General features: G+C 34.8%; 2 protein-coding genes across 2 annotated transcripts; both read right to left on the reverse strand.

Moving 5' to 3' along the window:
- Positions 1-10342: 10342 nt before the first annotated feature.
- Positions 10343-12976, reverse strand: LOC106775505 (clathrin coat assembly protein AP180-like). Its single transcript, XM_022787221.1, has 2 exons — positions 12566-12976; positions 10343-12397 (listed from the first exon to the last, which is right to left on the reverse strand). Exons 1-2 carry the CDS (start codon positions 12703-12705, stop codon positions 10507-10509), a joined length of 2031 nt encoding a protein of 676 aa, XP_022642942.1. The 5' UTR covers positions 12706-12976; the 3' UTR covers positions 10343-10506.
- Positions 12977-18023: 5047 nt separating this feature from the next.
- Positions 18024-19681, reverse strand: LOC106774714 (serine/threonine-protein phosphatase 7 long form homolog). The gene is made up of 3 exons (XM_014661758.1): positions 19263-19681; positions 19023-19143; positions 18024-18209 (listed from the first exon to the last, which is right to left on the reverse strand). Exons 1-3 carry the CDS (start codon positions 19679-19681, stop codon positions 18024-18026), a joined length of 726 nt encoding a protein of 241 aa, XP_014517244.1.
- Positions 19682-25095: the final 5414 nt, after the last annotated feature.

Below are 25095 nucleotides of genomic sequence, written 5' to 3' on the forward strand. Positions count from 1 at the left end.
ATAATCGATTATCATGCAATTCTGGGCAGAAATTATTGAACTGATAATCGATTATCACGAGCCATAATCGATTATCGCGCTGACAGTTTCAAAAATAGAGCCGTTGAAGCGTCCCCTAACGGCTATAAACGACCATAAACAACTAGTTTTTCCATTTTTCTTATAAATAGCCCCCCATAATCAATTATTAGACACTCCTTTGCACCCAAATACTGCTAAAATCAAGTCGAGAGCTCAAAATCTCTTCATTTCTCTTCCTCAACTTCTATGGAAGAACACTTTGCAAGGTTATCTAAACAATTGGAGGATATGAGTCTAGCACAGAAGACACATTTTGATGAAGTTCATGAGTGGCAACAATCTCTTGATGAGTACTTAGTTGATCAATTCCTTGAGTTTGATGTTCGCCTATCTAACATTGAGAGTCATCTCAATATCCCACCTACTGAAAGATCCCCGAGTCCTGAATTCTAGGTTTTAGGCCACTAAGTTTGATTGTTATGTTATTTTCTTGTGGTATTTAGTATTGATATTCATGAATTTTATGTAATTTCTGTTATTAATATAATGAGCTTTTATGTCATCTTTCTACATATATTATATTTTTTAGGGGGAGCTCATATTAAGGGGGAGATTATTTTTTTACATTATTCTTTTTGTTTATGATCAAAAAGGGGGAGAAGAAATATCAAGGGAGAAATATTTTTAAATTGAACAGGTACTGCTAACTCTGTGGTTGTCCATTAGTTTGTATGTGTTGCAGGTAAATCTGAGTTGCCTTTAAAAAGAGAATTTTTGATCATCATCAAAAAGGGGGAGATTGTTACCAATAAGGGAGTATTGGTAAAACCTGAAGATAAGTTTTGATGATGCTGCAACTTGTAGATATTGAATGTAATAGGAAAATATTTAAAAGCAACTTGTAGATTTTGAATGTAATAGGAAAATATTTAAAAGCAACTTGTAGATTTTGAATGTAGTAGGAAAATATTGAAATATTGTAATTCTTACTGNTATAATCGATTATGGTCAAGCTATAATCGATTATCACATATTTTTGTACTAGAATAATCGATTATCATGAAGCAATAATCGGTTATCACAAGTCATACTTGAATAATCGATTATCACTTCATATAATCGATTATCACTTTTTGAAAACTCTGTAATGCACTTGAATAATCGATTATTCATGGCAGTTGGGAGCTGACCTTTGGCATTCAGTGTGCTTGGCTATATATTTGGATTTTGAGAATTCAGAAGGCAACATTTTTGAACTGAGAAAGCTTGTAGAACACTGTGTGTCAGAGGAACGTTCTTAGAAAAGCTTTTTGTTCATTGTTCCCTTGCTTAGTCTTGTGAAAGGAGAGGCTCGTGTATCGTGTGTCGATNGTCGGAGCAGACTCTNTTCAAGTTAGCAAGGTGCTCTGCCTGATCTTGTGAAAGGAGAAGCTCGCGAATCGTTGGTCGATTGTCGGAGCGGTTCTCTTCAAGTTGGTAGAGTGGTTCTTTTCATTTTTATGTTCTATTCATTTGATTATAATCTGAAAAATTGTTTTTAGTGGAACTGTTAATCACTCTTTGTAGTGATTAACGACTGGACGTAGATTCTGTTGAATCGAACCAGTATAAAAATACTCGTGTGATTTTTCTATTCCCTACACTCATTTTATTTAACGCATACCAACTGTTTGATTGATTTTCCGAAAGAAAATTACATTTGTGAAAAAGGGCAAATCTCGTTTTAATTATGACTGAATACGCTTTCCGCTCCTTGAGTTTTAATTCCGCTGCGCTATACTTTTCGAAAAATACCCCCTCCGATACCGTCATTATATTATTTATATACTCTGACTGATTGTACTGCATTGTGCATCTTATCTGGTTTTGACATCCATGCATGATGACAGGGGGAGTATTACATTCATTTACATTTTTCTTCACATGCCTGTATTTCAGGGGGGGTTATCTTTTACATGTGATTAAATGTGATAGGGGGAGCATCATTGTATTTCATAATATTTGCACACCTTTACTGATGCATCTCTGTTTGACATATCAACATATTATATCTAGAAGAATTCGTTTTTTTGTTAATGCACAAAGGGGGAAAGAATTTATGAAAGCTTAATGAAAGGGGAAGAATATTTTCCTGTCTCATATATGTTTGATGTTTTGCTGATTAGTTATGTTACATGCAGAGTATTTGAACTATTTTATATCATTTGTTTACTCTGTTTTGTATGTGATTGTGCAAACATGGTTGGTTATTAATCATGGTTGTGCATCATCAAAAAAAGGGGAGATTGTTGAGATTATTGACAACACAATATCTATATCACTCTGGTTTTTGATGATGACAACACATTGCTTAATAACACACATATGTTGTTGATGTGTTACATGTTCTTATGCTGAATGTTTGATATATTTGTTGAACATGTTTCTGGGATATATTGCTATGTGAATGCATATATATTGAGCTTGTACTTGTTATATCACTTCTGGATGCATTACACATGTTTTAAAGCATGAAAACCACAAGCACGTTTGTGAACTTATAACTGTGTGACAAAGCTGCAGTAAAGTCGACTTCATTACTAATAGAATCGACTATGCTAAAGTCTTTGTACAGATTTTGAGAAACAATGCCTTGTGAGATTTTGTGAAGGAAAGAATTTCAATTTGCTCTAACATGTTGAAGTCGACTGTGTGTGCCACATATTCGACTGTATTTGTTGCTTGCTTTGAAATTCTGTCATGCTCATGAACAATAACAACTATATTTTCAAAAGTTAGTTGAGCATTAAATAGTAGGTCAACTGTATTAAATGAGATTTTATTTTGGTTGTCTGAATACTACTAGTCTGACTTATCTGTTATAGCTATCATAACTTAGTCGACTGGATTAGTAGCTTATTCGATTATGAGAATGTTTGTTTAACAGAACTCTATAAATAGTCAGAACACGAATTTGTTCAAAGACTTTTAGGCAATTTGATCTAACACTTTCAAATTCTGTTTCAGATTAATTCTCTGAGATTACAGAGGTCCAAGAATTCTCCAAGAGGATGGTGGTGATCTTTCTTGAAAGAGACTCAAAGGGAGACTGATTGCGCTCACATTGCTTGATCACATATCTGCACATTGGGGTGTTCTTTGGTTTATCAAGATTATTGTTAGCATCCATTGGTGATTGCTGTTGTGATCTGTTGTGATTACAGGGGATAGACTCGTGGAGTCTGGTTCACTTTGAGGATTGTTCAAAGTGGTTTACAGATTACAGGAGAGGGGACATCTTGCTGCAAGTCTTGCTGTATTGTATTGACTCTATTTTTTTTAGAGGGTTAGAGAGGAGATTTATATTTTTGACATGGAGCTGTTCTATAAATTCCTTGTTGTAAAATCTTTGACCATTATAGTGCAATTGCTTCCTAGTATTGGAAGGACACTGGATGTAGGCATTAAGGCCTAACTAGTATAAAAACCAGTGTTTGAATTTCTCTATCCCTGATCTTTTAGTTACAGTTGACTTTATCATTTGCACAGTCAACTACGTTTTTCCGCCGCATACAATTTTCATTACTTGCGATTCAAGAAAGACTTGTAAAGTTTTCAACTTTGTTTTAAAGATTGCAAAAAGACTTTGATTTTGAAAACTCACCAATTCAACCCCCCCCCCCTCCTCTTGGTGAAAAACGAAGCCTACCTATTTTCCAACAAAGTCGACTTAAAACTTGCAGTTTTGCCACACAATATAAGTTCATAAAAGTGCATGTGGTTTTCTCTTCATAAACATATGTAATGCAATCACAAATGATGTATCAGTAATTAGTTTAGTGAGTATGCACTCATATATCAGAATCAACACATAACATGTTCAATAGGATATCAACCAATAAGCAGCAGAACATGTAACACATAACAAAATAATGTGTTATTAATAATGTGTTGTCATCATAAAAAACAGAGTGATTAAAGCACTGTGAGATTAAGGTTAGCTAAACCAATGTTTCCCTTATCAACTATCTCCCCCTTTTTTTGTGATGCACAACCATGATTAATAAGCAACCATGTTTGTACATAATTTGTACATTTCAGAGTATAAACCAATATATTAGATCAAGCAACAGATATGTCAAACATATTTCAGCTTAAATAGTCTGAATGCAACAATATCAAGCAATCATTCACATATCAAGTAGTATAAGCAGATTAATCAATCTTTCACAATATTTCTCCCCCTTTGTGCATCAGCAAAAAAGGTTTGCTTTCAGATATGGATATGCTAATATATAAAGAAAGGAGATGCATCAGTAAAAATAAGCAGTTTAAACATGCAATGATGCTCCCCCTATCACAGATAATCACATGAGATTGATAAGCTCCCCCTATAATATAGGCATGTGAAAAATCTATGCAAACAAATAATGCTCCCTCTGTCATTATGCATACAACAAAATCAGAATTAGATGCACAATGCAGCCACACAAATAACAGAGCATGTAATTAGTTTATGTCAAGATTGTACCAGTGGTATGATTTTCACATTTCAATCAAACAAAGATACAATTATCAACAATCTCACAATATAATAATAATCAAGCAATGAGATTATATTGAAGAGAACTGATGTAAAAAATGTTCAAACAACTCAATAAGCAGATTCCAATAAATTGAATTTGTAACCCTATATGTGAAAAGTCGATTGATCTAGTAATTGAGTCGATTTCATTGCTTCTAAGACAGATATGATTCCAAAGTTTGGTTTTCAAGCAATTTTTCTTGCAAAACCCTTTCAAATTCTTTTGAAGACCAAGCAATTCAGCATTATAGTAATGCAAGAAATTCAACATGTAAGAAGTGAGTATGCAACATAATCAATGTAATAGTGTGAACATGCATAGTCAACTTCGATCATTACAAAGTCGTTTTACCATTTAGTTTTGATTAAGGAAACTTTAAAGCAAGTAAATTGAACCATAATAGCTGATTTAATTGATATTCAGAGAGCATTACACTATTGATAGATAATAGAACAAGCAAAAAAACTTGCAACATAAGCCATTAACGAAAACAAATAAAAGATACAACTAGTTTTTCTTTCGCATTATAGTAACAAAATCCCCTAGAATCATGTCACTATCACTGTTATCAATGCTTCCTTTCTCAGCACCCTCATCTTTACTCATTCATCAGACTATGATTCCTCAACATTTGTCTCATTTAGTTGCGATCTTTCTTTCTGATCTTCAAGCAACTTTCTTATGGCCTTTAATTCTCTTAAAACAATTCTTTCAAATTCAGACCTCGCTCTGTATTGATTGGTTCCAGGAGATACTGTATCATCATCGTTGTTTGTAGCTTCGTTCTTGTACATCCATCCTTCAAATGTTTTCATCATTTGCATTAGATGAAGTGCAGACTTGTCAATTCGACTGGTTCTATTGTATGATTCACTTGATTCACCTCTGTAGTCGACTCCAAAGTGAAATAGTACCTTTGAGATAAAAACGCAGTATGTCAATTTTGTTGACTTTAGCCTTGTGACTTTTAGCATGTTATCAGAAATAGTCGTAGGCCAATCTACCTGAATATTCTCTTTTAGCGCCTTTAGCAAGAACAAGTCGTTAGTGGTGACTTCGACATGATTTTGCCCCTTGGCATTAGTATCCAAGAGATGACAAAGGCTATTAGTCGATCATTTATCTTCATTCCACTGATCCTGTAGTTTGAATGGTCATGATTGTCCTCTAGATTTCTCAGACAGTCTTGATAAGTTGTGAACTTGTGAAATCCTTCAATGCCCAGATGACATTTTTCTCCTTCTATTATAAGTTATGCTACAGTCCATACCTCATTTGTTAATTTAATTTCGACTTCATAAACCTTTTGGAACTCCAACTCTTCTGTAGTAACAGTTTCTAACAGTATGACCAATACAATTACAATAAAAGCAAGCATGTTTAACAGGTTTGCTTAAATATTTTTTTTTCTTATATTGGACCTATTAGAGTTAGCTTTGAAACCAATGCCTTGTCTGTTAATAATTCTACCAGTAGACTTCAATATAAGATTCAAGTTATTTCTACCGTGAGTAAATTTGGCTAGCGTACTAGTCAAGTAATCTATTTGCTTTTCATGAGTAGGACATTTATCACATGTTTTTTCTACTGAAACAGTTTCAATTTTAATCTCTTTAGCAGACTTTAAGGCTTCACCTAATTCTTTTTGTAACTTTTTATTATCAGTGACAAGATTATTAATTCTATATTCATAATCTTTCTTATCAGAGTTAAGTCGATTAACATTATACTTGAGTCGCATAGCTTCAGCATGAATTTCCTTGAAAGCATCCAGCAGTAGGTCATACTTGACTTCAATCGGTTCTTGTTCAAACTCTGTGTCACTGTCATAGTCAGCCAATGATGCTCCAGCCATGTAGCAGATGTTGGACTCCTCTTATTGATTATGATCTTCATTACTTGAAGTATCAGAGTCACTGTTTTCCCAAGCAATATAAGCTCCTTTTTGTTTTATGCTCTTGTCTTGAGGAAACTTTCTATTGAATTTCTGCTTTGGCTTCAGGTCTGGACACTCTGGTTTGATGTGTCCCTCTTTTCCACATTTGTAGCATTGTACAGTGCTTGACCTGTGAGCTTTTCTGGCTTTGTTGTGACCTGCATGGTTAGTAAGTTGACTATCATTTTTATAAGCCGATTAAATTTTCTTACCACCATGGTCATCAATTCTTTGTCGTCCATCTCTACATATGATTCTTCCTCTGACTTTGAGGCTTTCTTGCTTGTTTCTTTCAGAGCAATGGACTTCTTCTCTTCAATCTCCTCTTCATCCTTCAACCTACCAAGTTCTAACTCATGTTCTCTTAACTTGCCGAACAAGGTAGCCCTATTGATGCTTGTAAGATCTTTGGAGGTTGTAGTGACTTTGGGTTGCCAGCTTTTGTTAAGGCTTTTCAAAATCTTGATGTTGATCTCTTCCTTGTCAAACACTTCGCCAAGAGCCATAAGATGATTTACAATGTGTATGAACCTTTTCTAAACATCATAGATTGTTTCACCAGCTTTCATCCTGAAAAGTTCATACTCCTGAATTAAAGTATTCTTCCTTGCTCTCTTGACTTCATCAATGCCTTCATGTGTGACTTCCAAGACATCCCACGTCTCCTTGGCAGATTCGTATTGAGATATCCTGAAAAATTCATCAACAGTTAGTGCAGAGGCAATGATATTTCTAGCTTTAATATCATATTGTGCTTTCCTATTCTCTTCTTGAGACCACTTAGAAAAAATTGTCAAAACAGTTTTTCCATCAACAGTATGAGTAGGCTCAAAAGGACCATTCAAAATGCATCCCAAATTCTTCTATCCACTGATTCAAGAAAAATTTGCATTCTAATTTTCCAAAAAGGATAATTTTCACCAGAAAACAAAGGTGGTCTGTTTGTAAATGCACCTTCACCAAAAGTTTAAAAACTNGAAGCCATCCCTAGGTATATAGTCGATTCAAGAAAAACAAAAGTCGACTAGTTTTTCAAATATCTTATGAAAACCAGTTCTGGTGCCAATTGTTGCAAAATAGGTAGGCTTCGTTTCAACACCAAGAGGGGGGTGAATTGGTGAGGTTTCAAAATCAGAGTCTTTTTTTAAATCTTTTTCACAAAGTATAAATCTTTACAAAGTTTCTTGAATCACAAGGAATGAAAATTTTAAGTGCAGTGGAAAATACTAAGTTGACTACGAAAACAGTAAAGTCGACTTAATGTAAAAGGGTAGGGATAGAGAATTCAAACACAGGTTTTTATACTGGTTCGACCTCAATGCCTACATCCAGTGTCCTTCCACAATCCGGAAGCAAATGCACTATAATGGTCAAGGTTTTTACAACAAGGCTTTTATAGAGACCTCCACTTCAAAAATATAAAACACCTCTCTAACCCTCTAACCAAAATATAGGCAATACACACAACAAAGATCTACAACAAGATGTCCCCTCTTCTGCAATCTTTAACCCACTTTGAACAATCCTCAAAGTGTCCAGACTCCACGAGTCAACCCCCTGTAATCACAACAGGAGCACAACAACAATCTTTCCAAAGATTGATAGAAAGCATATGAGCACCACAATGTGCAAAGTATGATCAGCCAGTAAGCACAAAAATCTTTCTCCTTCAAAGAACATCTTCAAAGATAGATCACCACGGTCTTCTTGATGAGTTCTTGGAGCAAATTCTCAGAGATCACGATTTATAAATCACAAATGAAAGTGTTAGAATTTCCAAAGTCTTGGTGATCAACTGAGGCACGTCTATTTATAGTTTTCTATAAATCATACGCTCCTGAAGTCGACTAAGCTACTAATAGAGTTGACTGTCCTCAGACAGTTATAACAGTTACGTCAAATAGTAGCAGTCAACAACTAACAAATTTATTTTGCATTTAATACAGTTGACTATCATCAATGCAATAACTAACTTTTGAAATATAGTTGTTACTGTTCACAATCATAGCAGAATTTCAAACAAATCAACTAACTAAGTCAGATCCACTACGCATGTAGTCGACTTAGGCTCGTCAGCACAGATTGAAAAACTTTTCAATGCAAATCACACATAGCACCACTTTTGAAAGTCTTTGCATAATCACGAGTTTTAATTGACTTGCTTCATAATGAAGTCGACTTAAAACGTGCAGTTATGCCACACAATATAAGTTCATAAAAGTGCATGCGATTTTCTCTTCATAAACATATGTAATGCAATCACAAATGATGTATCAATAATTAGTTTAGTGAGTATGCATTCATATATCAGAATCAACACAAAACATGTTCAATAGGATATCAACCAATAAGCAACAGAACATGTAACACATAACAAAACATGTGTTATTAATAATGTGTTGTCATTATCAAAAACAGAGTGATTAAAGCACTGTGAGATTAAGGTTAGCTAAACCAGTGCTTCCCTTATCAACAATCTCAACAATGTGGTCGACTGGTGGTGAATTGAGTGTCAAAGCGTGAAATGAGGGTTTTGAAGGGGTCTATGAGATATAGGGGAAGTCGCATGAATCAACTTACTGCCACTCCTTTAAGTGATGTTTGGAACACACGACATAGAACTTCATCATTAGTCGTATAAATTGATTTGTATTACATCAACCATGAGAGCTTTCCAATTAGTTAGGAGGTTCATCTCCATTTTTCCATTTATGAAAGAATCTCTTTGGGATCCTATCATTGTAATGGAAGTATTGTATGTATAACGAACTTGTGAGGTCAGTTTCCTTGCACTCTCTAGGATCTTATCATCATCAAGGAAGTATTGTATGTATCATGAACTCGTAAGGTCTCAACACTATGTAAGATGTAATTAATAATGTAATAAATGAATAGTTGTACCTCGTAAATAATGCATCCTTTATACCATTTTTATGCACCTTTACCTTAGTGGGTTATGCCACAAAGGTTAAGCCTAGTTTAGTTAGGGCATACTTTGGTATACCAATTATGATGTTCACCTCTTGATCATCGTAATATTCGTTTGATTATCTTAAATGCTAATCTTAGTGTCTTGTTGAGATTATGACGGCTACGATGGAGGGTATCATCTCGATCCTATCTTGTACGGTTAATATTGCTCTTATTTAAGTTGATTGCAAAATAAGAATTAATTAGTAAATTGTTTTAGTTGATTGAGGAATATTGAGTATGCATAGCATAAACGTGTACTATTGTTAAGTCAAAACCTATTTGAGTCTTTACTCATTCATTAATGAACTTGTTCTTATAAAAATGGTTCAAGTTTATCAAATAGTTAATCAGTATAATCATATTGAACTAGTTTTTTTTTCATAAATTAATTCGTTTTCAAGAGTTTCTTAACACAACCTATATCGACTGACCAGAACATATCTCTAAAGTTGACCGCTTGGTCAACATTTCCAAAAAATCATTGAGATATCTCCAACCCAAAGCTTCTATAAACAAGACGACTCCTCGTTAAGTCGATCGGTTGTTCTACTGTTAAGCCCATCATCATAAATCCAACATATTTATAAGTAAAAACAAGTAAAATACACTTGTTGACTTTTGGATCGTGATTAGGTCAATCTTAATCAAAAACTCACTTAGAAACCTATAAATACATAGATAAGGTAAAAAGGTAAGTGATTGCATTTATTGTGATAACCTATCACATATGTCAGAGGGTCTTTCACATGTATTCACCTACTTAGCATGGAGACTAAAGGCAAAAGACTAAGAGAAGTGAAACGAAGATCTAAGATAATATTAAAAGATTAATAGTAAAGTGCGAAGAAGTAGTTCTAAACTCCATATGTGAAACACAACCCTTTGTTTAGAAACTCTAGATTTGATTGTGAAAAGAAATTGCACAAATTAGAGAAAGGAATGAAAAAGAACTAGATAAAAACTTTGTCATTAACTTATTTATTTTTACAAAATTTCAATGCCCAATCATTCTTATTTGAAAACTGAACTAGAATGCTTTGATATGATACTATGTTGTTGCTCCAACCAAAGTTGTTGTTGCCGCAATAAAGTATCCTCTTGCATTGATACATTTAAAGTTAGTTCATTGGTATTTTCACCGGGCCATGTTCCAAAAAGATCATTCTCTATTGATGTTGCCAATGTTTTCCCATTGTAATCCTTTGCACTAAATGTTGGTGGCATTGCTGAAGCATAAAAATTCTGGTCTTTGAAGTGTAAGGGAATAAAACCTAGGTTAGGATTCTGAAGAGTAGGAAGAGTTGGTGTTTCTATTATGGCATCAATATTTGACCTGTGCTCTTGAAATGTTGGAAATGAATCGTTCATAAAAGAGCATCGAGTTTGGAAACTTGGTTTTGTAAAAATTGATGGCACTGTTATGTTGGTCTCTAAAGAAGTGAGATCCTTTGATGTCTCATTTGGATACATGTAACCAAAAGATAGATCGGGATTTTCAACTGAACTGGAACTTTGATCTGAGATGGTTGGTACAATAAGATCCTGTGCATAAAGGTTGGCTTGAGTTGTTGCCTTAAATGTTGGTGCCACATCAATGAATTTATCACCAGTTGTTGCAAATGGAGCAACATTCACTGTGTCATCCAGGAACGGATTGTAGTTGTGTTGAGGAACCAAAGGTTGATCAGACAACGTGACAAATGGGATCATCCCATTTGTCAATTTGGGTGATGTTTCAGCAGGTGCAGTTACTGTCTTTGCCAAAACTAACTCCCAACAATCTTTGGTGATATTATTGGAAACTGCTTGGATATTTTGTTGCTCCCACTCATTTGTTTGATTTTGTTTCTCCCAATCATTTGTTTGATTTTGTTGCTCCCAATCATTCGTTTGATTTTGATGCAGTTCCCGAGGCAATTCATCAAAACTTACAGCATCCAAACTCGACCTTGATGTTTGATGAAATGGAAATGATGTGGCAGAAGCAAAACTATTTGCACTAACATAACCATCAGATATCGATTCTTTCTCATCATTGTCTGATTGCTCCGAATTCATGTCTTCCTCAAGTGATCTCCTAGGACTAAGGGAAACGTCGGTAGCACTCATGAGATCTTTCAACGATGTACACTGTGACCCAAAATCGGATTCTGTTTCAAACAAACTTTCAAGTGTCTCGCATCTTTCCATACCCTCATCATGGGATGAACTTGAGCCTTTAAGATCCTTGTGTGGAGGAAAATGGAGGGGCTTTGAATTATTATTCGTGGAGATAAAAGCTTGGTCTCTGAAGAAGTCATGCAATGTTTCCATAAGTTCTTCAGAGACCTTTTGCACTCTGGGGTAGTCATAGGACCTTCCAATTCCAATGCTCACACAAAAAGAATAGAAAGCTGATAAGTCATCAAACTGCTTGCAGGATTTAACGCTAGCATTGAATGTTTCAGCACAAGCCCAAAATGGCAAATGGAAAAAGTTATCCAAGACAACACCAAGCCCATCAGAGATATCCCTGTAAAGATCAAAGCTTTCTTGTACAATAGCATAAACAGAAATCTGAACCAAGCGGTTGGTCCTGGCTGACCCTGTAGGCTTTATGCAAATGGCTCTATCCAATAACCTTTGCCAGTGAGAAATTCTGTCAAGCACCATTATGGGTTTCATGTCTTTGATACATGGCTCATTAGACTTCTTGGTCACCTGGTTCATCTGGTGAAAGCGGTTGTGATGCTTGAATCGCCGTTGGAGCTTTCCAGTGAGGAAGCAATCCAAGCGTTCATCGAGGTACAAAGCAAATAATCTAACGAATGCGGTGTAATCCCAAGGGCTAGAATTGGAGTCATCCTTGAAACCTGAAAGGTTGAGAATTTTGGCACCCCTCTTCATTTCACGGAAGACTTCCCTAGGAAAATATGGATCACCATCTTGAAAGATTCTAAGGACAATGAGGAGACATTTGAGGGCAACAACCCAATTGCGGGTCTTACCAATGCGTTTGCCTATACAATGAGCACATGCAGATGCATACAATTTGTCAGAGGAGACTATGTTCAAAATCTCATTCACATACCGCTCTTCAATGGGGTTTTTATCATGGGTTGTGGCTTTCAGGATTATGACATCAAGATTGGCTGCATGGGTAACCTTGGCTAGGCTAATGCTTGTTTGGTCCTTCACAGCTCCAATTGCCTTCCTGAGCTTGCTTGGCATGATGAATCAAATTGATTATGAATGAGAATTTGATCTCTTTCTTTGCATCCGTCTCCCCTCACAATTCTAACATCACTACGCATTGGACGCTTGCTGATGAACATTTTCCTAACAAAACTCAGGATTTCCACAGAGCAACTTTTGTCTCAGATATTCACGGAAAACTATGATCGAGAGTAAAGGTAGGAATGGAAAAACCTAGACATGACGAGAATATCACTCTTTATTTTTATTTTTTTTTGTCTTCAAAATGAGTAATTTAACATCAATATTCCCCTCATTAACCATCACTTTTTTTATGTTTTTTTATAGAATGAAAATCTATTTATACTTTTTAAAAAAATATATATACACATGAAAACCTAGACAGTCTTTTTTTTTATCTATATTTCACTCAATAATTATCTTATTTTATAATGGAATGAAAGTATTAAAGTATGGGATCATAAGTATGCCATATTGGAATTGTGAAACATAAATGAAATTATTATGATGATAAACATAAATGAGATTATTATAATGATATAGAAAACATAAATGAAATTATTATAACGATATTGAAAACATAAATGAAATTATTATGATGACATAGGAAAACATCAAATAAAACTGTTGTGATATAAGTCTCAATATGTTTATTTTCCATCTCATTTGCTTTCAGAAAAAAATTATTTTAATTTTAGGTTTTTATTACAAAAATATAATTTTGCTTTTATGTTATTCTTTGTTATTAAAATCAGAATAATAGAAATAAAGTAAATATTTTGTAATATTTAAATTTTTTTTCTATCAAAACTTTCAATTGAGAGCTATTGTTTGAGATGGTGGTATCAAAATTTTAAGATTTTATTTTATGTTTATAAAAACCTTTCATATAACTACAGTAAAACAAACTAGTGACACAAACGGGAAAATAACAATTTCTTTTTGACATAGTACGTTGACATAGCACAAAATATGATTATAATTCCGAGGATAGCACAGTATATTTTATATTTATCAAACTACACACTTTTCTTCTAAAGTTAAAATTTAGATTTCGAATAATCGAATTCTAAGGTATTTACTTTTTCTATTGGTAATTTTAACTTAGAATTCGTTTATAAAAAAATCGAATTATGACTTATTTTAATATTTTTTTATAATCTTAAATTTATTTTTTATATTTCAATATTTTTTATAAAGGTTTTTATTTTTAAAAATTTATATTTTCATTTTTTAATAATGTTAGGTAGAATTTTATATTTTAAAATAATGTTCTATAAAGACTTTTATTTTTTAAACATTTATATTTTAATTTTATTTTATAATCATAGGTTAGAATTATATACTTTAATATTGTTTTTATAAAAACTTTTATTTTTTAAGCATTTACAGGAAAAGTATATTAGAATTGGGTTTCCAACAAACCCAATTTTAATTTATATTTTGAACTCTTTATTAAGCATTCAAAAAGGAAACAATGGTCATGCACATCACCTCAATTGGAGCAAACAACCTTGCAGATGGACATTTTTTTTACGAAATCAATGGCCTAATGTGTTCATTGGTGCACTAAACACCATCTGTGACCATTAAACTCACCCACCCATCTAAAATAAGAAACATGAAACAATAACTTGAAAGTACACTCATTTACGAAGCTTAGAAAAACGTTTTTTTTTTCGGAAATTAACTGCATCGAGTATAGTGGTCTAAAAATTATGAGTTAGTAGTCATTTGAAAGCTCTTTGAGTCTAGATTCCAACAAAACAAGAATCAACTCATTTGGAGTTTGGTGGAGAAAGTTAAGAACAAAACAAGCAGCAAAGGTCAGAAAAACAAATTTAGGGAACGTTGTTCATCCACGTGGGGAGTATAGTTCAAGTTTTTGTACAAATAACCATTTTTCATCTGGTAATCGATTACAAGACCCCTGTAATTGATTACCAGGGCAAAAAATGACCAACAATGCTTGTGGAGCTCATCTAACTTACATGAAAGTACCTAAATGATCTTTTTACTCAACAACTCAATGGCCTAATGTGTTCATTGGTGCATTAAACACCATCCATGATCATTAAACTCACCAACCCATCTAAAATAAGAAACATGAAACAATAACTTCAAAGTAAACTCATTTACGAAGCTTAGAAAAACGTTTTTTTTTTTTAAATTAACAGCATCGAGTACAACGGTCTAAAAATTATGAGTTAGTAGTCACTTGAAAGATCTTTGAGTCTAGATTCCAACAAAACAATAATCAACTCATTTGGAGTTCGACGGAGAACGTTAAGTAAAACACAAGCAACAAAGGTCAGAAAAACAAAGTTGGGGAGTGTTGTTCATCCAGGTGGGGAATATAGATCAAGTTTTTGTACAAATGACCATTTTTATTCTTTTAATCCATTACAAGACCCTTGTAATTGATTACCAGGGCAAAAAATGAGCAGCAATGCTTGTGGAGCTCATCTAACTTACATGAAAGCACCTAAATGATCTTTTTACTCAACAATTCAATAGCCTAATGTGTTCATTAGTGCACTAAACACCACCCATGACCATTAAACTCACCCACCCATCTAAAATAAGACACATGAAACAAAAACTTCAAAGTAAACTCATTTAGGAATCTTAGAAAAACATTTTTTGTTTTTTTGGAAATTAACTACATCGAGTACAAAGGTCTAAAAATTATGAGTTAATAGTCATTTGAAAGATCTTTGAGTCTAGATTCCATCAAAACAAGAATCAACTCAATTGGAGTTCGGCAGAGAAAATTAAGAACAAAACCCGCAACAAAGGTCAGAAAAACAAAGTTGGGGAGTGTTGTTCATCCAGGTGGGGAGCATAGTTCAAGTTTTTGTACAAATGACCATTTTTCTTCTGGTAATTGATTACAAGACCCCTGTAATCGATTACCAGGACAGAAAATGACCAGCAATGCTTGTGGAGCTCATCTAACTTACATGAAAGCACCTAAATGATCTTTTTACACAACAATTCAATGGCCTAATGTGTTCATTAGTGCACTAAACACCACCCATGACTATTAAACTCACCCATCCATCTAAAATAAGAAACATGAAACAATAACTTCAAAGTATACTCATTTAGGAAGCTTACAAAAATGTTTTTTTTTTTGGAAATTAACTGTATCGAGTACAACGGTCTAAAAATTATGAGTTAGTAGTCACTTGAAAGCTCTTTAAGTCTAGATTCCAACAAAACAAGAATCAACTCATTTGAAGTTCGACGGAGAAATTTAAGAACAAAACAAGCAACAAAGGTAAAAAGTTGGGGAGCGTTGTTCATCCACTTGGGGAGTATAGTTCAAGTTTTTGTACAAATGACCATTTTTATTCTGGTAATCGATTACAAGACCCCTGTAATCGATTACCATGACAGAAAATGAACAGCAATGCTTGTGGAGCTCATCCAACTTCCATGAAAGCACCTAAATGATCTTTTTATTCAACAATTCAATGGCCTAATTTGTTCATTGGTGCACTAAACACCACCCATGACCATTAAATTCACTCACCCATCTAAAATAAGAAACATGAAACAATAACTTCAAAGTAAACTCATTTAGGAAGCTTAGAAAAACGCTTTTTTTGGAAATTAACTGCGTCGAGTACAACAGTCTAAAAATTATGAGTTAGTAGTCATTTGAAAGCTCTTTAAGTATAGATTCTAACAAAATAAGAACCAATTCATTTGGAGTTCGGCGGAGAAAGTTAAGAACAAAACAAGCAGCAAAGGTGAGAAAAACAAAGTTGGGTAGCATTATTCATCCAGTTGGGAGTATAGTTCAAGTTTTTGTACACATGACCATTTTCTTTCTGGTAATTGATTAGAAGACCCCTGTAATCGATTACTAGGGCAGAAAATGACCAGCAATGCTTGTGAAGCTCATCTAACTTACATGAAAGCACCTAAATGATATTTTTACTCAACAATTCAATGGCCTAATGTGTTCATTGGTGCACTAAACACCATCCATGACCATTAAACTCACCCCCCATCTAAAATAAGGAAGACGAAACAATAACTTCAAAGTAAACTCATTTAGGAAGCTTAGAAAATTGTGTTGTTTTGGGAAATTAACTGCATCGAGTACAGCAGTCTAAAAATTATGAGTTAGTTATCATTTGAAAGCTCTTTGAGTCTTGATTCCAACAAAACATGAATCAACTCATTTGGAGTTCGACAGAGAAAGTTAAGAATAAAATAAGCAGCAAAGGTCAGAAAAGCAAAGTTGGGGAGCGTTCTTCATCCATGTGGGGAGTATAGTTCAAGTTTTGTACAAATGACCATTTTTCTTCTGGTAATCGATTACAAGAGCCCTGTAAATGATTACTAGGGGAAAAAGAGTCATTTGTACAGAAACTTGAACTATGCTCCCCACCTGGATGAAGAACACTCCCCATGATGGTTTTTGGTAGAGCTGTCAAAATGGGTCACATCCCGCGAGGCAACCCGGCTCACCACGGGCTCAGGCTGGGTTGGGTTTGAAAAAATTGAATTTTTGTTATGCGGGTCAGATTTCAAACCGGCTCATTTAAACCCGGCTCATGCGGGTTGAACCCGTGGTGGGCCGGGTTGGCCCGCCAACCCACCTACCTAATTTTATTTTTTTAATTTATTATTTTATTTATGAAACCCTAAAAAATAAAATACTTTCTTCACTCACTGTGTATACCAAAAAGGTAACATCTGCTCACACAAATCACTCTCACGGAACTTGCTCTCATTTACGGTGTTGTCACTCTCACTTCTTCACTGAAATTCTTCAAGGAACAAGTTTTCTGTATGTTTTTTGTGTTTCTTTTTGGATGACATTCAGATTATATTGTAACTTTTATTATTATTTTGAATTTTCTTCAGTTTAACATCATTTTTTGGAAGTGAAATTTGTTTAAATTTGAATATAGAAAGTTTGTAATTTTTTTTTTATTTAAAAAAAATTGTAATTAAATGGGCTAGTGACCCAACCCGTTTACCCACCAACCCGTGGTGGGTCGAGCTGGGTTCAGATTTTTCTGGCTCGCTAATAAATTAGCCGGGTTGGGTTGGCTCACTAAGTGACAAACCCATGGTGGGCCGGGCCGGGTCGAGCCAGGTTACCCGTTTTGTTAGCTCTAGTTTTTGGTCTATTTTGGGTCAAATTTATCATTTTTTGACAGAAGACACAATAATTAACTTTAATAGAGGACGAAGTTATTGACATCAGTGAATGAAACATTTTCTTTTATTTTAACATAATTGTCTTGCATAACAATATTTGAAGCACAATTGACATTATGACTACATCGAAGATGAAAAGTAGTAAATAACTAATCACTCTTCAAAATTGTGTCCAGTTCCACAATGTGATCGTCGCCTGTTCCTAGTTGGATTTCTCCTTCCCTGTGGAGGTCTAGGTGGTTCTTCCTATTGAGGTCTAGGTGGTTCTTCCTGTGAAGGTTAATCTTCAATATGTTGTTCACCTTCATCTCCTCCATAAGCAGTAGAAGAAGTACCTATTTCGTTATGGCTTTGAACGAAAAAAAGGAGTTATCATAAGGTCCCCCAACGTCATTGGCCGAAGGTGGAGTAGGGGCATAAGCTCCAAACAAGCTTGGCATGCCTAGATCAGAGAACAATGAAATTGAATGCCTTCTTCCATCCATACTTGGCTCTGCATGAGGAGTGTTTTCATGGTTCCTACTATCATGGTATTCAGGAGAATGAAGTTGTGTCGATGTTGAGGCACGTTGCATCCTAGGGTCATTCAACATTTGTGGAATGGATAAAAACAAAATTGCATTCACAAAATACCAAGACATGTACTCAGTTGTGTGGACAAGTGGCCCTGGAACTGGAATTCCCGTCAATGTTAGGTCATGCCTGTTGTTCTATACGTCTGTCCATTGGGCATGTCTAGTAACCCAATTCTCATCTTGTCTGCCCCTCATATCAACTTTATGGAGGTCAACAAGATTGTTTGGTAATTCAGGAACATGTTGCGATAGGTGAAATTGTAACTTGACCTGGTTTGATTGGTGACATTCAACAATTGCAAAATAAATTAAAGTTGTGCATGACGTCCACAATGCCTGGTCTTTGTAAGCTTGGGTAGGAATAATTGACTTCAATCCCTCATGCGGAGCCCATGTAAATTGTGTCAACGAACCATTACTGTCTAATTCATTTTGTATCAAAAAAGATTTAAATGACAAATACAATGTTACCTGGTTATGTTCTATGTGGTCTAGTCTTGATCGGTATCCGATTAAATCATTGTGGGGGACATTTCTAAAGGTCAAAACACGACCTCCGCTCCATTGACATACAAGTGTTTGCAGTCGTGAAATTGGTGCAATAAAGGGCATACGAAACCATGCCCACGATTGTAACAACGATGCACAACCACGCATGGGCTTTGAATGTCGATCTGTTGCTCTACACATCTCCCTGTACAACACAGCTAAACAAGCAGACCCCCAACTATATCCTCGAGTTCTACGAAGATTACTTAAGGAATTCAAGTACATTAAGTGTACTTTATTACCTATTTTATCAAGCATAAGAACCCTCCAATTAGTCCTAATATATATGCCCTTGCATGGGCATGTATTTCGTCTAGACTTGAGCCGTCATGCACAGGCAACATATTTTCCCACAACCACTTTAGCTTCACCGTAGATCCAACAAGAGACTCCCCCTTAATCGGTGTAATCCTTAACAACGTATCACACATATCTTCCCAATCAAACTTTATAGGTCCAATTACTAGAGGACCATCAACTCTAAGCCCCAATTGTAGTGACACATCTTGCAAGGTAATTGTGCATTCTCCAGTTGGAAGATGAAAAGTATGTGTCTCAGGCCTCCACCTTTCGACCAACGTTGTAACTAACTCGTGATCTATTTTTAAGTGTCTCAATTTGGATACAACACCAAACTCAGCTTCCTCTGTAACAGGAGCAACTACAACATGTGGTTCAGGCATCGAATGACCATACGACGAGATAATGTTGCCTTTACATCCTAAAAATCAACAAAAAAAAAAAGAAAGTTGAGGAAAAAAGTTAATTGAAATCTAAGTTTACGAAAAACCAAAATAACATAACATGGATGCAATATACGCAGCTATATGTTCTTCTTGCCTCCACAACAACATCTTTGAAGTGTTTTGGTCGTCTATGATTTAATTGATGGCAATAATATCAATATGTGATGAGGTTATGAACAACCACAATTGAAGATATATGTAGACAATTGCTCAATACATCTATTCAATGTCATTCGTTGGATTAAAGTTAGCAAAAAATATGACAATCTCTTACTACAACAAGTATGTGAAATTTTGTATATCTCATGGCCAAAGTCTGCATAGATAATAAATCTTCATATGACCAAAAGCAAGTAAATAATTGACATTGGCAGAACTCTTTAACACCATTTTTGTTTTATTATTAAAAAATATAATAATAATATTAAAGAAATGAATAATTTAATAATATTTATAATAAAGTTGAATTGGAAACATGTCGTGACAAAAAAGAATGGGCAACATTTCTCGCGTGCATGGAAATTGTCATATTTCACATGGCAAAAGTGAATTGGTACATCTATATCAAATTTGGTGGACCCCGTTAGATTCACCACAATCTCCATCTATAAAAGAATGACCAAAAGCAAGTAAATAATTAACTTTGGCAGAACTCTTTAACACCACTACATTCACATGTCCCTACAACATATTTGTTTTATTATTAAGGAATATAATAATAATACTAAAGAAATGAATGGGCTTTACTTTTTGCGTGCATGGAAATAGTCATATTTCACATGGCAAAAGTGAATAGGTACAACTAAAGGTGTATTTGGTAGACCCCATTAAGTTCACAAAAATCTCCATGCGTAGAAAAAATGGCATCCAGCCATGCGTACTATGCACCAAAATAATTAACTTTCGTACATAAAAACAATAAATGTCAGTTGCTTCATACAAAGTGCTAGAAACATGGACAAAACATTGAGCATGACCGGTTAGACTTTCGGCATGTGAGAAAACAATAAACGCACTTATTCACCTCTACTTCTTTATTTTTAACCCTTACGTTAAAGTGATACACATTGTCCACAATGAACATCTCAGTCTATAAATGTAGGAACTTCTACCTTATTCCATCAATCCAATCAAGTCACTAAAAAAACATTGTAAATAGCCATGACATCTACCCCATTACCTGTGTTAGTGCACTCCAATGACACCATCTTCACTGAAGAAAATTATTCTGAAACGTACATTAGTTCCTAAACAGCTTGGGTCACCATTGTTGATACGATGAATATTGTTGAAGTCAAGCAAGCAATCCTCAACCACTTCAACATGTCAGCACTAAACCAATATCAAGATGAATTACGATACAGGTTACCAATCTACATATGTGGTGGCACTGCACATTATCGTTCATGTATAATTTCTGCAGATGACGACTTGGAAGCAATATTTTTTATGACTACAGAAAAAGTTATGCAGGTTCATGTTGAGATGATGACATTTATTACACCAATTCAACCAAACACAACCCCTAATGAAGTTTATTATGATTTGATGAATAACTTTAATTTCTCACTAAATCTTGATTAAGGGTGACCTACCTTATTTTTCAAAAATGTATTGAAGTACTGCATGTTATTTATCGTTGTTCCACTTATCTGATGTCAGTGTACACATTAGTAAATGAATGTATTATTGTAAGTGACATCATCAACTAAGCTATTGTGCAAATTTTACCTATAAAACATTCACCTATCAACCATTTACAATACACACATTCAAACATATAAATTTACACTTCATTGTGTTGTTCTTCTCCATTCAAACATCTTCTACCACAACTTAAAATGGTAGCTTCAATCTACGCATGCATATACGATAATGGCGACATTGTTTATAATCCTGAAAGTGGTGTTTTGTTTACATCGGACACCAGAATCATGATTCACATTCACATAGGTTTAACGTTGTCTAGATTAATAGAGATACTACTGTAGAAGTTGAACAGAGATCCAATTCATCCATCTCCAAAACTCCACTTTAGATTTCCAACTCAAATATGTGTTGGTATCGGAGGGGGTATAGTTCGAAGAGTATAACGCAGCGGAATTTAAAACTTAGAGAGCGTATAAGCGTGTTCGGTCACTGTTAAAACGAAGTTGGTCCTTTTTCGAAAAATAATTTTCTTTCAGAAAATTTATCGAACAGTTTGCCTCTGAATTTTACAGAAGCCAAATATATAGCCAAATGCACTGAATGCCAAAGGTCAGGTCCCAACTGCCATGAATAATCGATTATTGTAAGTGATAATCGATTATTCAAGTTCGTTACAGGGTTTTCAAAAAGTGATAATCGATTATATGAAGTGATAATCGATTATTCAAGTATGACTTGTGATAATCGATTATTGCTACATGATAATCGATTATAGCTTGTCCATAATCGATTATTCCAGTAAAAATTACAAGGTTTAATATTTTCCTACTACATCCAAGATCTACAAGTTACTTTTTAAATAATTCTAATGTTCTCTTCAAATAATACTTCTTGCAGCATCATCAAAACAATTCTTCAGGTTTTACCAATACTCCTTATTGGTAACAATCTCCCCCTTTTTGATGATGATCAAAAATTCACTTTTAAAAGCAACTCTGGTTTTCCTACAACACATACAAGCTAATAGACAACCACAAAGTTAGCAGTACCTGTACCAATACCAATTTTTAAATTGTAAAATATTTCTCCCCTTAATTCTCCCCTTATATTTCTTCTCCCCCTTTTTTGATCATAAGAAAAAAGAATAATGTAAAAATCTCCCCCTTAATATGAGCTCCCCCTCAATTATATAATATATGCATAAAATTGACATAAAGGCTCATTGCATTAAGAACAGAAAGGAATTACATAAAATTCATAAAGATCAATACTAAATAACACAAAGAAAGTAACACAACAAACAATTTTAGTGGCCTAAACACTAGAATTCAGGACTAAGGGATATTTCAGTAGGTGGGATATTGAGATGACTCTCAATGTTAGATAGGCGAACATCAAGCTCAAGGAATTGATCAACCATGTATTCATCAAGAGATTGTTGCCACTCATAAACTTCATCAAAATGTGTCTTCTATGCTAGACTCATATCCTCCAATTGCTTAGATAACCTTGCAAAGTGTTCTTCCATAGAAGTTGAGGAAGAGGAGGGTATGTTGGATGGTCCAGCATCAGACGGAGCAGCAACACTCACTGGGTCAGCCATATGAGTGTCCATGTCATCATCTTCTTCATCAGGATGGTCATCATCTTTGTGGATAAGAACTCTTCCTCTGGTAATGAATCCCATCTGACGAAAGGTAGTATCTCCAATTTCCGATCCCACAGCTTCAATGGCTTGGACGAGTTCTCCTTCAACATTTACACCTTTGTATTCTAAAATCCTAGAAATAAGAAGAGCATAGGGAAATTGATATGAATGGGATTTCTTGGCTTTTACCATCGTGTCAGCAATAAGAGCAGGCCAGTCGATGTGTATGTGATTTAGAATCCCATACAAGAGAAGTAAATCCTGCTCAGAGCATTGAGCATCGTTGGTTGCTCCAGGACATAAAATCCAGACAATCAAGTAGTGAATCATCCTTTCTTCAACTTTGAAACCACCAACAAGTAATTGCCTTCTGTTGGTTTGCCGTTAAGGATGACGTAGGAAGGATTGGAAAGTCATCTACCTGTTGAAATCTTCAAGTCCTAAATGAACTTTGACAGCATCATCCCAGATGGGGAGTTGAGCAACATTTGTCCACACGTCATCATCTAAAATAATGCGTACACCCTTTACCTTAGTGGATATAATCCCATCACGATAGCGCAAGTTGAAGTAGAAGACTCTTATAAGATCGGGATATATGCATCCTTTTTGCTCTACCAGATGCGTTAGTCCTTGCTCAGCAAAAATATCTGGAAATTGAAAGCCATAGAAACGGAAAAAGTCAAGACGGATATACTTTACCGCCATGATTTTCCTTTCTTGCCAAGAGTTTACAAAGTCTGCATGTTTCCCTTGATCTAAAATCCATCCATCTATGTTTGCAAGACGTGGTTGAGAGGAAGAGGACGCTCCAGTAGCTCTGCGACGATGCCTTCTTGAATCAGCCATGGAGAATTTTCAAGGAAATGATGTTTTGAGAAGGTGAAGAGAAATGGAGAGGATTTTAGCTCTAGATTTGATTTCAGCAGTATTTGGGGGCAAAGATGTGTCTAGTAATCGATTATGGGGAGCAATTTATAAGAAAAATGGAAAAACTAGCCGTTTATAGCCGTTTTGGGACGCTCCAACGGCTCTATTTTTGAAACTGTCAACGTGATAATCGATTATGGCTCGTGATAATTGATTATCTGTTCAATAATCGCTGCCCAGAAATTGCATGATAATCTATTATGCCTGATGATAATCGATTATCTGTTCAAAATTTTCCAGATTTCAATTTTGTGATTGAATAATCGATTATAGCCTTGTGATAATCAATTATGAAGTGTTAAGTTTACGAAAATGCAAAAAATTGCATAGGCTTTTATCCTAAGACATGTCTAATACTCCTAACTTTCTTCTAAGCTCAAAAAATCTATCTTTAGGTAGTGCCTTGGTGAAAATATCAGCTAATTGATGCAAAGTATCAACATATTCAATTTGACAATCCCCCTTTTGAGTATGATCTCTTAAGAAATGATGACTAATTTCTATGTGATTAGTTCTTGAATGCATTATGGGGTTCTTGATCAGATTTATAGCACTAGTATTATCACATTTTAAAGGAATATTGTCAAGGAAGATATCAAAGTCTTCCAATTGTTGTTTCATCCACAAAATTTTGGGCACAACAATTGCCAGCTGCAATATATTCAGCTTCAGTGGTAGACAAGGCTACACACGCTTGTTTCTTTGAGTGCCAAGACACTTAAGAACAGCCCAAAAAATGACATGTTGCACCAGTACTTTTTCTATCAATTTTACAACCACCATAATCAGCATCAGAATAACCTATTAAACTAGGTGACGCATCAGAGGGATACCAAAGTCCAAAGGAAGTGGTTCCCTTAAGATATTTAAGGATTCTCTTAACAACAGTCAAATGTGATTCTTTTGGATTAGCTTGGTACCTAGCATATACACATACACTTTGCATAATATCTGGTCTACTAGTAGTTAAGTACAACAAAGATCCTATCATGCCTCTAAACATAGTTTCGTTTACTCCTTTTCCAGTTTCATCCTTACCTAAATAACATGAAGTACCCATAGGTGTACTGGCTTCTTTGCAGCTATCCATACCAAATTTCTTAAGAATTTCTCTACAGTATTT

The sequence above is a fragment of the Vigna radiata genome, chromosome 10, assembly GCF_000741045.1.
Source record: "Vigna radiata var. radiata cultivar VC1973A chromosome 10, Vradiata_ver6, whole genome shotgun sequence".
NCBI lineage: Eukaryota > Viridiplantae > Streptophyta > Magnoliopsida > Fabales > Fabaceae > Vigna > Vigna radiata.

Excerpts from the sequence above, each read along its gene's own strand:
- LOC106775505 (XM_022787221.1), bottom strand. The coding sequence starts at position 12,705 with ATGCCAAGCAAGCTCAGGAAGGCAATTGGAGCTGTGAAGGACCAAACA. Across the intron at positions 12,398-12,565 it reads AAAAACCCCATTGAAGAGCG|GGAAGTCTTCCGTGAAATGA; the intron begins GTATGTGAATGA and ends ATATTTTCCTAG.
- LOC106774714 (XM_014661758.1), bottom strand. The coding sequence starts at position 19,681 with ATGCCTGAACCACATGTTGTAGTTGCTCCTGTTACAGAGGAAGCTGAG. Across the intron at positions 19,144-19,262 it reads ATATTAGGACTAATTGGAGG|GGAGATGTGTAGAGCAACAG; the intron begins GTTCTTATGCTT and ends TGTGTTGTACAG. Across the intron at positions 18,210-19,022 it reads TTTCACGACTGCAAACACTT|GTACTTCTTCTACTGCTTAT; the intron begins GTATGTCAATGG and ends ATAACGAAATAG.